At 33.6% G+C, this 14303-nt stretch overlaps 1 protein-coding gene across 7 annotated transcripts in view; it reads right to left on the bottom strand.

Annotated features, from left to right (window-relative positions):
- GRIA2 (glutamate ionotropic receptor AMPA type subunit 2) overlaps positions 1–7254 on the bottom strand; it is a 174870-nt gene extending 167616 nt beyond the window's left edge. For 2 of the 7 annotated variants that reach the window (XR_007948472.1, XM_051967026.1), the window contains exons 1-2: positions 6686–7250; positions 6054–6194 (exon numbers count right to left, since the gene is read on the bottom strand). Coding sequence is in view for 6 of the 7 variants with exons in the window: in XM_051967026.1 (XP_051822986.1) it covers positions 6054–6194; positions 6686–6773 (229 nt within the window). In the remaining variant the exon portion in view is untranslated. Of the gene's footprint in view, positions 1–6053; positions 6195–6685 lie in introns of all 7 variants that reach the window. The other 5 variants (XM_051967021.1, XM_051967027.1, XM_051967022.1 and 2 more) reach the window with 5 other exon arrangements.
- Between the last annotated feature and the right edge of the window lie 7049 nt (positions 7255–14303).

Here is a 14303-nt window from a genome sequence, read left to right as displayed (position 1 = left end):
TTTTCAGAGCTCTTGGTATTCCATAAACTTGAAAAACATTAGCTGAAGTGATAACGTGTAGATCTGAAGCTTAAGCATGAATCAGCATCCTCTTGTCATAAAGCCATGGTGCAATGATCCCCTGCAGAGCTCTAAGGCTTGATTTAAAATGGAAATGTTCATCCCCTCCTGAGCCAGCAAGATTAAACTTCTAAGATCTCATATATATCACCTCTGTGCAGAGAATACTATAGGAATAACTTCTCACTACTCTTGATCTCTTAAATCCCTCCAATAATCTCTAAATGAGTATTATATGTTTTTAATGTATGCATTCATGCATGTGGACTTGTATTTGAAGTAAAGTTCTGCTCATTGATAACCTGGGGAAATCTTCCAATCTCACTGGACTTTAATTTACTGACCTACATTAAAAGAGTGTTAAATTAAATGTTCTCCAACACCTCATACAGCTATAGAAATTTTGATCCTACTTGTCAATAGTACTAAAATCATTTAGAAAAGTGTCATAAACTACACACATGTAACATGAATATATGATGGATAAAACCACATATAACATAACAACATGTATACACATGTATATGTGTGTGTATATATTTATATATCTATATGTATATTTATATATATCTATATATATATCTATATCTATCTATCTATCTATATATATATCTTAGAATCATAAAAGCTGGAAAGTTTCTTTACAAATATTCCAGTTACAAATGGATATTTCATGATAAAAATTTTAAATTAAATTCAGTATTCAGGGGCATTTACAAAATTCAATAATTTTGTATAAGATTGTTTATTTGTTTATTGGTATTTATTTTGTTTTCCCCCAGAAAAATATGTTTCACTTTAGTTCATGAATCCTGAATGTCTGACAATAAGTGATTAATAAATGCTTTCAGAATTAAAGTGAATTCATATATTCACCAAATATTTATTCTGAACCCACAACATATAGTGTACCATACTGAGTACTATGCGGATTAAATTAAGAAGTTTAGGAAGAAGATTGTCCCTGCATTTATATACTTAACACCATAGCTTGGGAAAAGCCATAAACACCAATAACGTAACATACATTATGTGATAGGTTCATTAGAGATGTAGTAGAGAGATTAAAATATATTGCCATATTGAACAATAATATTTTACAAGTCAAAATGAAAGTTTACCAAAAGTTTTTAGGTATCCTGTTAGTAGAATCTACTTTTTAATACTTTTAAACATCTAACTGTTCTTCTTCTTAATTGGCATATATGTCCTAAATATATTCTAGTTTCAGCCCGACCATTTAAAGTCTTTTCACATCTTACCTATGTGTCCAATGTCCCTTATGTCACGTAACTGACCAGTGGCAAGGATGTCATTCAAACTATTTCATAGACTATCTCCATCTGCTGGACATATTAAAGAATAAACGACTTTCTAATTTGAAAACACCTAAGTACCAAGGGAGAGTCAATCATCAATGTTAGTAATGTAATAAATAACTTAAGAATCTAATTTTGAAGAGAACTTAGAAATGAATTGTTCATAAATTTTAAATCTTAAAGCATTTGTGTCTGGTTCTCTTTTCCAGTTTTAATAATTTTTTCTAATATAGAATGATTTTTCTCTAATATATATTGTTTTCTTAAGTGAACATTTAAAATAGAATAACTTATGTCCAATTTTAAAAATTGCTCACATTTCATAATTTGACTTCCATGTGTATACTACCAATATCATTTGTGTCTATGTATGATAGTTATATGAAGAATGCAATATTTTCTCCTATATCTCCATCTGCTGGCTCAGAGAAAAAAGTCAGACAAATCTGATTTTGATTTTTCCAGATTTTTAGCTTAACATTCTCCAAAATAAATTTTTCTATGAATTTTACATAGAAAAGTCTTCTATCCCAAAGATCTTAGATATTTGTTAAAAAGAAAAAAAGATCAGGAAAAAAATTAAGTGTTTAATTGCTTATTCTGACTGAAGAGCAAATAGTTCTCATTATGTTCTCATTTTCAACCATGTCATCAAAACTCATATTTGCCAGGGTTGTAGTTGTGGTTTTTTACATATATTGTCCTTTTCAAAAGTATTTTTTTAAATTAATGAGACTATTCCCCAATATTTTCAAAGTAGAGAAATGTTCAACATTCCCTTTCAAAGTTTGCTCTCTTATCTGTTGTTCTTACCAGAATTTAATTTGTAATAGCTAAATATGTCATGATTTAGGACAATGTTTTCATAAAAAGTTAAATAATAAGAAACAATTATGAATAGCTAATGCCTATTTTTCACTATTAAAAATATTGTTGGTCAAAAATATAATAACAAATTGCCATCAATTTATGAAGGATATTGTCCATATAAAAGGATGAGATAAAGATTTCAAAAGGTTAAGAAAAATCACAAAAAATAAAGAAGAGAACAATTGTCACAGAACTTACTATTCATTAATAATAATATTAGATTCAAGTGCTGAGCAAATGAATTGTTTGCTATCATGTTCTGAAAATAAAATTCTGTTTTGAATAACCTAAAGTAGGGAAGGGGAAGTCTAACAAAGTAGGTCTATCTGCCTTGGAAATAAAAATAAAATTGAAAAACTTTTTTTTTTGTCTCCAGGTAGTCAATAAATTACAGAGAACTGACAGATACATTTTTTAAAATGGAAAACTTTATTTCCTCTACTGTGAATGTTAAAAAGGGTAGGAAAGGCAGTGTTTCAGAGTGAAGCCCATGACTCTTACCTAAACATATATAAAATCAGATGATCCCATAATTTAGATATTCTAGTCACACTGTTAATCTTGTTGGTTTCTTAAGATAGTGCCAATTTAGTATGGACTGACAGAAAAAAAATCTGGTATCCCATATAACATTTACAAATCAAGGTGAATAAGATATGACATAATTAAAAGCACTGATCTGCTAAAAAAAATAAAACAAAAGATCCTCTAAATTTTGTGAAAATTTTTTGTGGAGTGTTGGGTAAATTACTTCATCTCTTTCAGCCTCATTTGCCAAATGAGGAGATAAGATATGGTGATTTTTATATTTCAGGTTCAGTTTTAAATTTTATGATCTTAATTTGTATACATACATTTAACACTATAAAATGTCTTTTTTTAAACATTATGGTAATAGCACTGCTTCCCATGCTATATAATTTTCAAAATGAAAACGGAAAGAAAAATTCCTTCCATTCCACTCCAATGTTTGGCTTAGTAGTTGAGTTTGGCAACATAATAAAATATACAAGATGCAATCTTGAGACCAAGAAGCTGGGTTCAAGTTCTACTATTGACATATACAGGTTCCATAACCATGTGAAAATCACCGAAGTGTTGAAGGTAATAATCTTAGAAGATAAACTGCATCAGCAGAGGGAGTTTCTTTATGTGAGAGTTGAACTCCCAGATCCAGTCCCATCTCTGGTTCCTATATTTCATGTCATCAGATCTTCCCCCCAAAATCCAATGACTTTAATAGGATCTGTCTCCCATAATCCACATTTTACAAGTGAAAAACTTAAGACTCAAAATTTATGTAATAATAATTAAACCATAATTATATAGATTTTATGGCTTTCAAAGTATTTTATATACTTGCCTGATTTTAAATTTATAGCTTATGGTTACTAAATTTTACTAGGTTTACTATGGTTTTACTAGGGCAATATAATCATTCCCATTTTGCAGATGAAGAAGTAGAGCAATTACTATTAGATTTAGAAAAATTTAATTAATTGTCTGAAGTAAAATAGAAGAGGGAGGCCTAGAATTCTGGTCTTTTGAATCCAATTTTGTTCACACAAAGGGTTAAACCAGTATCAGTTATTCTATTTCCCATTTATGCTTTAATTCCTAAAACAAAGGAGAAACCAAAGCAAAGAATGGCTAAAGGATTTGACCAAAAGGACATATAAACAAATAGAATTATTAATAATATATTGTATTTCTCAAATATCTGATGCATTTCCTTATAACTTTGGAATTAGAGTGTCATTAGTCTGAAATTTGATACCTGAAAACTGTGAGACATTTGAGTTCATTTGTAACTTATCTCAGAATTGTCTAAATGTTTGACCCACATTAATGGTTATACATTTTGTAACTTAATAAAAAAGATTTTAAAATTAAGAGAAAACTTTCAAACAAACCATTAAGAGTTCAAGAAAAACAGTACCTTAAAATTACAATAACCCCATCTTAACAGTTCTACTCCTTTCTCACCCATCCACCAGTCACCCCAGACACTGGTAAGATTATTATACTGTCTATGACCTAAACTACAAAATCACTTTAAAGACATGTCTTCCTCTTATTATTGCTTCCTGAAGACTTTCTTCTTCACTACCCTCACAATCACTGATATTTCAAGCATTTTTTCTGATCACAGTCTTGTCCCTGTTTTTAGCAATCAAAAGACAAGGTTCTTCACCTCCCCCATCTCCCCACCCCCATGTCCCTAACTCTCAACCCCTTCATCTCCACTCCCCCTACCTTGTCAGGGTTTTGAAATGAGCTGATGACTCTTAAAATTAACCTAAATTATTGATTGCAAACTCAAGACGTGATGTAAATGAAATTTCAATCACTTCTTCCCCAAGATGTTAGTGAAAAGTGGAGACACTTCAACTCTGTTTTTCCTTCTACTGTGGAAATGTTCACCTAGCTCTTGGATGCTGGACACTGGTGTGTGTGTGTGTGTGTGTGTGTGTGTGTGTGTGGTGGGGAACGACGTAAAGGATGGTCAGTGGCAAATCACCTGCATCATTTAATATGATATAGTAGTATAAAGAACAAGCCTTAGAGGAAAACGGACCAATCCACCCAGCAGGAAATTATGGAAGCCGACGAGAGAGACAGTCCCTTAGTAACGGCATCCCGGACCAAGCTCAGGGTTGCAGTCTGGGTAAGATGGGGGAAGGGAAGGACGGGAGTGGAGATTTGCAGCTAGAGAGACTAATTATCCCAACACAGCTTAAAAATCAGTTGCTTTGTCTTTCCATTATTTTAATGGCAGCCAAGCATAGAAGCCCCCGCGGATGGAAGATTGTTGGGAGATGGGAGGGGAAATGAAGATGGCAGGGGGTGCTACTATGGATTGCAGAAAGGAATAAAATGGCTGATAGGCAGAGGTTCCTCCTCAAACTCAACTGGATCCAATTGTTTTCATTTTCTTCCATTTCATTTTCTATGCTGAAGCCCCGCGATGCGACCCAAAGCTAGCTGAAAGCAGAGCTGACAGGGTTCTCTAGCAAAGACCTGCCGGGTAGACAAAAGAATCCCTTTCCGAAAAACCTGGAAGCACTCTTGCTTTACAAAGACCCGACACCTCCAAGAGTTCTTCCTCCGATTCTAAAAACACACAGACATCCCTAAGACTGAGCTCCGAACCAAGTCTAGCTTCTCTAGTGGAACATATACCCTGCGTGGTATACAGCTCACTTCGGGCCCCTAAAAAAAAGGTGTTATATAACACTCCGACCCCAGCGCATCCGGAACCATTTTTTTTTTAATGTGTCCCATCGAAAAGGAAATAGTGAGTGCTCCGTTGAGCCATAGATGGTTGTGCAGGAGTTTAACCTGGGAACGCGAGCCAAAGAAGCGGCTACTAGACTGGCTAAGAGATCTCATTCAATCTCTGGATCTGTCCAGCATCCCAAGAGTCTGCTTACCCTCGGAGAACACTTTGTCCACGTGAAGCAAAGACGCTTGAAAGGACAGGGTGGAATGAGAGAGAAAAGGATGAGGGGAAGAGACCCCAGTTTTATGAGGTTTTTTTTTATGCTTTTATGGCCTGAAATTGAGAGTAGGAACCTAGAGGCCCTAGGAAAAAGCAGGCAGGCCCAGGCCACCTCAACCTTACCCACGCCCCCCAACCCCTAGTGCGCACGCAAGCTCTCCAGTTCCCCTGTACTCTTTTTAGACAGTGCGGCCCCCTACTCTTCTCATCCCACCACATAGGCGCACCCACCATCACCACCCACTTCCTCGCACCCAGCTTCTTTCTTTTTCATTTGAATAACATGAATATTCATTACTCACAAGCATTGGTGACTGCAAAGCTGTTGGCTACCTCCAGATTGTCGATATGGGGCGTCAGTCTAAACTCTGAAGTGGAAAACTGAACCATTCCTACCCGAAATGCACTGTATTCCTGATCGGCGCCCCTTGGAAATAACCCCCCTGCAAAGAACAAACACAGGAAACAAGAGAACATTGTCAGTGCCAGGAAGAGAGAAAATGAGATCCCTCCAAGAGCTGTTCATTCCTTAGCAGGGAGAATAAAGACATCATTCCTATTTGGGAGTGGGACTCTGACAATCCAACTATGAAAAAGGGGGTCAAATGATTTATCAGAATCAGAGGCGATAAAAAGCTAGCCAGAGACATTAGCTTTTTCATTTCACCGGGGACGTTTCCATATAGATTCCGAAAAACCCGAGCACACGTAAGAACATTGTGCAATTGGAGGGCGAGCATCTTCCTCGGTTGTATCAACGGTATAGTCTTTCCCCATAGCCACATTCTAGTTACTATATGCATATTCTAGACATTTAAAATTTGGAATGTGATCAAGATATGACATAACTCTACATGACAAGAATTGTCAATCTAGAACCAAGATTCGAATCAAATAAAGGACAATTCAAAAGCATATCAGAAGGTTTACCTACCTATTTGTATGCTGTTAGAAGAGACACCAATAATCAGTCCCCAAAAAACAGGAGAAAGGAAGACAGAAATATGCATAATCTTTTGCATTTCCAAGAAAAGTAGAGCATCCACAAAATATTCTCTTGTTGTTATTGTTCTTTTCCTCCTCTTTCTTTGGTCGTTTCCGTCAGTAAATTAGATCCTCTGCATTTTGAGAGACCAATTTAGCACCGAGCTCCTAAAAACCTGAAGTGGAGGCAGGGGAGCCCCTTGTCACAGCTACTGCTTGTGGCTGGTGCTAGTCTGATCGTTGTCCCAGCTCCAGAAGTCAGAAGAAATGGTTGAATGCAGTTTTCAGTGGTGCTGCTGCTGTGGTCCGGGTTTCTCAGTACGTTCAGCACACTCACATGCACTCACACACACTCACCCTCTCTCGCTCGCTCTCGTTCTCTTCTCCCTCTTTCCACACACACGCACACACACAGACAAGTCACAGAAAGGCAGGCAGTCCCAGGCGCGCGTGCGCGACTAGCAAAAGCCTCCGGGAGCGCGCCTCTCCCCACCTCCCCTCCTTTTGCTCACCCCACGCAGCTCCAAAAGCAGGGCTTCACCACACTTGGCCAGGAGCTCTGCCTCCACGGTGACAGCCGCCCTCTCACTAACAGAGCAGCTGCCACTGAAGGCATACTAAATCCCTAAAGGAGGTTCAGAACCGAGGACAGCACCACAAGCACAGCAAGTGTCTACAGGATCTGCAACAATGCTGAAGAAAAGAAAGAAAGAAAGAAAGGAAGAAAGAAAGAAAGAAAGAAAGAAAGAAAGAAAGAAAGAAAGAAAGAAAGAAAGAAAGAAAGAAAGAAAGAAAGAAAGAAAGAAAGAAAGAAAGAAAGAAAGAAAGAAGAAAGAAAGAAAGAAAGAAAGAAAGAAAGAAAGAAAGAAAGGAAGGAAGGAAGGAAGGAAGAAAGAAAGAAAGAAAGAAAGAAAGAAAGGAAGGAAGGAAGGAAAGAAAAAGAAAAGAAAGAAAGAAAGAAAGAAAGAAAGAAAGAAAGAAAGAAAGAAAGAAAGAAAGAAAGGAGAAGAGAACAGAAGGGGGTGAGAACTAGTGTGTGTAGGGGAATGTGGGTGTTGATGTGGAGGAAACCACTATCCCAAAAGCCGAGAGTACCAGTTCCGAAGCAAGGGTTTCAGCGGTTTGAAACCGCGCCTTGCAGTTTGCAGTATTAAGTCAATCTCTCCTCTGCTGCGTTAAATTTATTTGTGCATACTCCAGTATCTGTCCAAATAAATGGGTAGAGTTTAAAGCATAACACAATTAATTTGGGGGGGGGGAAGTTGTTTTGTTGTTGTTGTTCTTAGTTGTCCCCTTCTCCTGACATTCGAACATCAGAATCAGCAATCAAATTCACCATTTAAAATCCCCACAAAGTAAATTCTAATATATTCTCTATGCAGGCAAGAGTTCTAGACAGACAGAAAATCCTTTCTTCAAGGGCTGATCTGCATTGGAAGAAAAGAGCTAGATGGACTATTTCTTTCAAATATTTTATATACCGGATAAGGGAACTGCAGGTTTTTTTTTTTTTTTCCTTTAAAGCATATTCCTTATAGGATGAGAGGCAGACTGCCCGAATCAGAAGGCATGTTGCTTTCTGTCTTGCAGTTCTCACTGCAGGATTCCTCCTGTAAGTGTGGACTAGAGAGAAGCCAGTCTTTCTTCCTAGAAATACATTACTCCCCACGATGAAAGGGGGGGGGGTTATTAAATAGTGCATTGGAGGAAGAGCATATAAGAAAGTGAAAAAAACCTGAGATAGAAAGCTCAGAGAACAGCCAAACTTCTCCAAGACTATCATTACGTAGAGTTTGAAGAACTCGTGACTGTGAACGGATATGGGATATACCCTGTGGTCTAGATGCCGTAGTTTGAAGAATAGCTGTCAGGGAGAAAAAGAAAAGAAAGGGAAGGGCAAGGAAGAGAAGGGAAGGGAAGAGATGGGAAGGGAAGGAAAGGGAAGAGAAGGAAAGGGAAGAAAAAGTGAAACTGCAATTCTGCAATAAAATGATAATTTTTGTTTTGTTTTCTGAATGCAAGCAAGGGTCTTTGAACTTTTATCAAGAAATTCCTATATTTACTTCCTGAGAATTTTTGAGCCTAAATCTTCTTGAAAAGTCAGCAAACCCAGGAGACTTGGTAGCCTTTTTACTAATCACATTGACAAAAAAAAAGGCAGGTCTTTATATAAGTAAGAAAGACAAAATTTCTAAAATGTGGCTCATTTGTTTTTGTAAGGCCTCCTTTTTGTGTATTTGCCATGGCCATTACTATCTTCTTTCTCTCTCTCTCTCTCTCTCTCTCTCTCTCTCTCTCTCTCTCTCTCTCTCTCTCTCTCTCTCTCTCTCTCTCTCTCTCTCTCTCTCTCTCTCTCTCTCTCTCTTTCTCTCTCTCTCTTTTATTTTGTTTGCTTTTAAGACTGTTCAGACTCTACCAATAGTCTGTGAGAAACATCTCATTTTGTCTCTTTTACCCTCTAGTTCCAGCAGTCAGATTCTAGTATGTGAGTCTCCATATAAAATAACATTTACATAGTAAAATTTCACAGAGAATGTGTGTTTACAAGTCAAAACAAATTAAATATGTTTCTTTAAAAAGGAAAATCATGACAGTCTGATTAATAGAATTTTTTTTTTTCATTAAAATATTTACTGAATGAATTTAAAAGGAGCCAAAAAAAATACTTGGAGAAATGTAGCATAATCATCCAAATAAAAATTAACATTTAATTTAAACATCCATTAAATGTCTTTCAACTACTAAATTATTGAAGTTTCACTATCCCTTTAAAATTATTTAAGTATACTTTTTATATCTAATGACCTCTTCAAATATACTAACATCCATTACCTAAGTTGCTATTTAAAAAATGTCTGAAATTTCTAGTTAGTCTTTTTAAACAAAATATATTTAATCTCAAATTGGCTATAGAGTATTGGCAATTCAAATGTAAAAAGTTGTTGTTTTCTGAAGCAAATGAGTTATGCAAATATAGGAAAAACTAGGACATGCAGCTTAAGAATTTAAGACACTTTTTCAATTTTTTTTAAACCTACAACTTCTTGAGATCAAAATATACATTAGGCTGTTTAACAATAAAATTAAAAGCCTTAATATAAATCACAGACAATCAAATTATTTAGGTGAAGTATACTTCATATTACAAATAAAAATACCTTGAGTAGTCCAGGGAAGAGTTTGCTACTTTTCGCCCTCTGCTGTTAAATTTCAGATATTACCTAAATTGTTAGCCATTCCCCTGAAGTTGTGCAGTTAATAGTAATGACAGAGATGGAAGAAACCCCTCTATGCATCTCGCCTTTATTATTCAATGACTTAAAAATGAAAATCTTCGGAAAGAAATTTGTTGATGAATAGGAAATAGTAGAATTAGAAATGACAAGATATCTAAGTTCATATTGTGTAGGTTGAAATATAAAAATATTTTTCTTATTTGCTTTAAAATACCAGCATTAAACATGGATCCTTATTTTCTTTTGCTGAATTGCACAAGTATTCACACAAATACTGTTTGATGTCTGATGATTACTGTAATTCATTGACTCATCAGTTGAGGGAACTAAACTTGAAGATAGATAGATGGATAAATCATCTACTTCCTTCATTACCAGATGAAAATGATCTCCCAGTAAGATTTTCACAAGACTTTTTGTGAATTCTTCTTTGAATTTATCTCAATCTCCATTGTGGATGTATGTGAATATATATTTGTGAATGTATACATGCATACAAATATATGTGTATACATTTCACTTAACTATAGATTTTTAACTTCTTGAATGTTAGATTTCTGTATTATTTATCTTTGTGTTTTAAGAACATGTCCTAATTCCATGTATATTGCAAACACTTTATAGAGGTTTCCTGAAATGTACTGAATGATATTAAGAATTGGAAGGAATCATCTGTTTAGATCCCCACATAATGAAGAAAGTTTTCTTTTCTGCCTTATATAGTGGAAAGAGACTAATGTTTTCTAAAGTCATAGGATTTAGCTTCCTACCTTAGTTTTGCTACCTACTACCTGGCACCCTAATTCAATAGGAAGTAATTTTCTATTCTTTGGCCTCAGTTTCCTCAAATGTAATATGAGACAATTTGACTAGATTACCACAAGGAGGCATTCCAACACAGTAATCTTCTTAAAGTCTCAGCTTCTACATTCATATAATGAGGTGAAAATACTTATATTACACTGTTAAGAGTAACATCATGTTATATGTGAAGTATACTGTGTGAAAGCTATAGTTCCTGACAGGTTTATAAAATGCCTCTTTATATACACTTCAAGAGATAGGAAGTTTACCGCTTTATGAAGTAGTTTACCATTTTAAACAGATTTTATATTGGACTAAAATCTATCTTCTTATAATTTTCACCCACCTGACTTGGTTCTATCTTTTGGGACTGAATAAAATACATTTCATTCCTTTCTAATATGTCAAACCTCTCGAATATAGTAAATGAATGTTTTATTTCTCCCCCTTTTTCCCAGCTAAATATCCTCAGTTTCTTTGATGGATCCCTATATGGCACTTTTCACATCAATCCATACTTTCACTTTGTTGTTATATTGGTATAACATAGAAATGTCTGGCCAATACAACCATTATTCATTCAAGCATTTCATGGTGGATAGTCAGGTTTTAGACTTAAGAAGACAGGTTCAAGGCCCATCTCACACAAACACTAGATATGTGAACACGGGCAAATCACTTAATTTCTGGTTGTCCCAAATAATTCTCAAATATTGTAAATTAGAGAAAAAGAGTTTCCATTGATGAAAATCATAGGATTTCTGTCAATTACTTTGCTAACACACATACAAATATGTGTTAGCAAAATGTTTAAGACATGTATGTATGGAAAAAGATGTGTAGATGTATATGCTATATAGAGAATAAAAATATGCTAGCTAACAAAGCATTTGATGCATACATACATGTTTGTAGTGTAGATGTAAAGTATTTGACAAATACTTGTTGGCAAGATACAGAAATATCAGATATATCATATCACAATTTGCTTATATTCTGGACTAGACTTAGGTCAGGCCATCCTGGTGATTCATGATCAGGAATGAAATGCAGTAATATACTCATGATCCATAAAATATGATTTTAAAAAATTATGCCAATTAGAAAAGTATAAAATTTCTAATTAAGTTCAGATAAAATACGATTTTCCCTCTAGGTTCAACACCTGGTCATTCTTGATGGGAGTGTAAATTCCACTAAAATTTCTAAAAGTAGTAATTATCTACAGATTAGGCTTACTATGCCTCAGGGAGGAAGGAGCCCAAAACAATCATTCAAAACCTAGTCATTGGCCAAACAAAATCACAAAGACTGCTTCAACTCAGATATAAACTATGGTACATACTATATCTACCATAGCTGAATTAACATCAACATATTATTAATTAATGATTATTCCCAGTAGAGGTTAATGGCAGACTCAATCTTTTCACCAATGACAGGATGAATATATAAATGAAATACTTATTAAATTTCTGAATAGACAAATAGTGAGAGAGCTACATTAGTGAAATGAGTGACAATTTTTAAGAAAGATAAGAGAAAATTTTAAAACATCTCCTATATGATAGCAATATTAATGTTTCTTCTGATAATTTTTCATTCCTTCTGTAAAAGAATATAATGATGAGGTTATTATACTTAGGGGATATCATGTCACCTTTTACATATGCACAAAATAACAGATTCCTGGAAATTAGTTTTTACTTGACTATTGAAGAGTAGACTAGCTATGATAATTTGAAAATCTATTTTTGCATAGAATATGGATAATCAAATCCAGAATATTTTTTTAAATTCTCAATTTTAAAATAAAATTTTATAGTTTGAATTTAAAATTATATTCTATATATTCAACTAATAATGATCTATTCTATCTCCCTTCCACTTTACCCCTATCAAAATCATTTTTAAAAGCAGAGGAAAATAAGTACAAGAATGCACTGTTGGTGAGATATGGATTGTTTTAGCTATTCTGAAAATCACTTGGAACTATTCTCAGAAAGTTTTTAAGAGACTGTGCATAACCCAGCTTTACCACAACTGGCCCTATATCCTCACCCCCCAAAAAATCAAAGAAAGAAAGAAACAAATTTTATGTATAAAATATTTATATTATCTCTTCATAGTAGCAAAAAAAAAAAGGAAACTAATTGATTTTTCTCTTATTAGGGCATATCTGGAAATTGTGGCATATGAATAAAATAGTATATTATTATGCCTTAATGAATGATACAATGTTTAATTTCAAAGAGAATTGGGTATATTCCATGAATGGATGTAGAGTGAAATTAATGGAACTAGATGAACAATTTATACAATGCTAATATTAGAGAAAACAATTAGAGAACTCTTTTTAGTGCAATGACAAACCACAAGGCTTAAAGAATGAAGATGAAATATATTTGAGATAATAAATTTAAAATGTAGAATTAGATATTTGTTTCAAATATGTTTTATAATTCACAAGAATGCAAATATATATTGAAGAAGTTATTTTTCAATATTTTATGTTTGTTTTAACTTGCTCAATGGTGAGAGGTAATGGGGAAGACAGATAATTAAGATGTTTATTACTTAATATATATTAAATTTATAATATATATAAATAAATATATACATATAAATACCGTTATAGCAAATGAATATATTAAAATAAAAATAACAAATTAAAAATAAAATAGAAAAACAAACTATTGTACCAAAAGTACATGATAAGGCAAAATATATTCTTGTAAAATCTGGGAAGTGATATTTTGTAATGCTAGCTGGTTATTGCATTGATTACAACTCATGTCTTTTAAAGTTGTCTGTGTTTAAGTATTTGCTATTTTATCTTGTTCTATTTCTGTTTACTTCATTACTTAATATTGATTAATATAATTCTTCCTAGGTTTGTCTAAAATTTTTTCTTTAATAATTTTTTATATTTTTAAGAAAAAATACATGGTAAGACTTGCATGAAATAATAAAGAAGGAAATGAGCAGAAACAAAAGAAATTTACATGATAATGTTGAATATGGAAATTATAACAAGGTATGTATAATAAATTTGCAGTTTCATGTGTAATCAGTTTTTTTATTGTACTATACTATGGAAATGCTTGCTTTATTCTATATATTAAAATAAAATTTAATACTTTTTAAAAATAATTCAATAGTGTTTATTTACACTCATATAATTATTTTGGCCATTTCCTAATTGATGGGTATCCCCTCAGATTCTAGTTCTTTGCCATAATAAAAAGTATTACTGTAAATAATTGCATATTTTTATGTTTTTTATTGTTGCCTTAATATATATTATTGTTTCACAGGGAATGCAAAATTTAATAACTTTGGAGTCATAGTTCCAAACTGATTTCCAGAAAGCCTGGATGAATTCACAATCCCACTGTATTTCATGAGTATGCCTACTTTCTTACAGACTGTTCAAAATTTGTTATTTATTTTTTTAGAAAAAAATTTTATATTAATATTCTAATAGTCTAATATTATAATGCTATCTCAAATACCCTTTCTTCTTCC

This window comes from Antechinus flavipes, chromosome 6 (genome assembly GCF_016432865.1).
Source record: "Antechinus flavipes isolate AdamAnt ecotype Samford, QLD, Australia chromosome 6, AdamAnt_v2, whole genome shotgun sequence".
Classification (NCBI taxonomy): Eukaryota; Metazoa; Chordata; class Mammalia; order Dasyuromorphia; family Dasyuridae; genus Antechinus; species Antechinus flavipes.
Note: the sequence above shows the minus strand (reverse complement) of the source record. Positions and strands in the feature narration are given on the sequence as shown.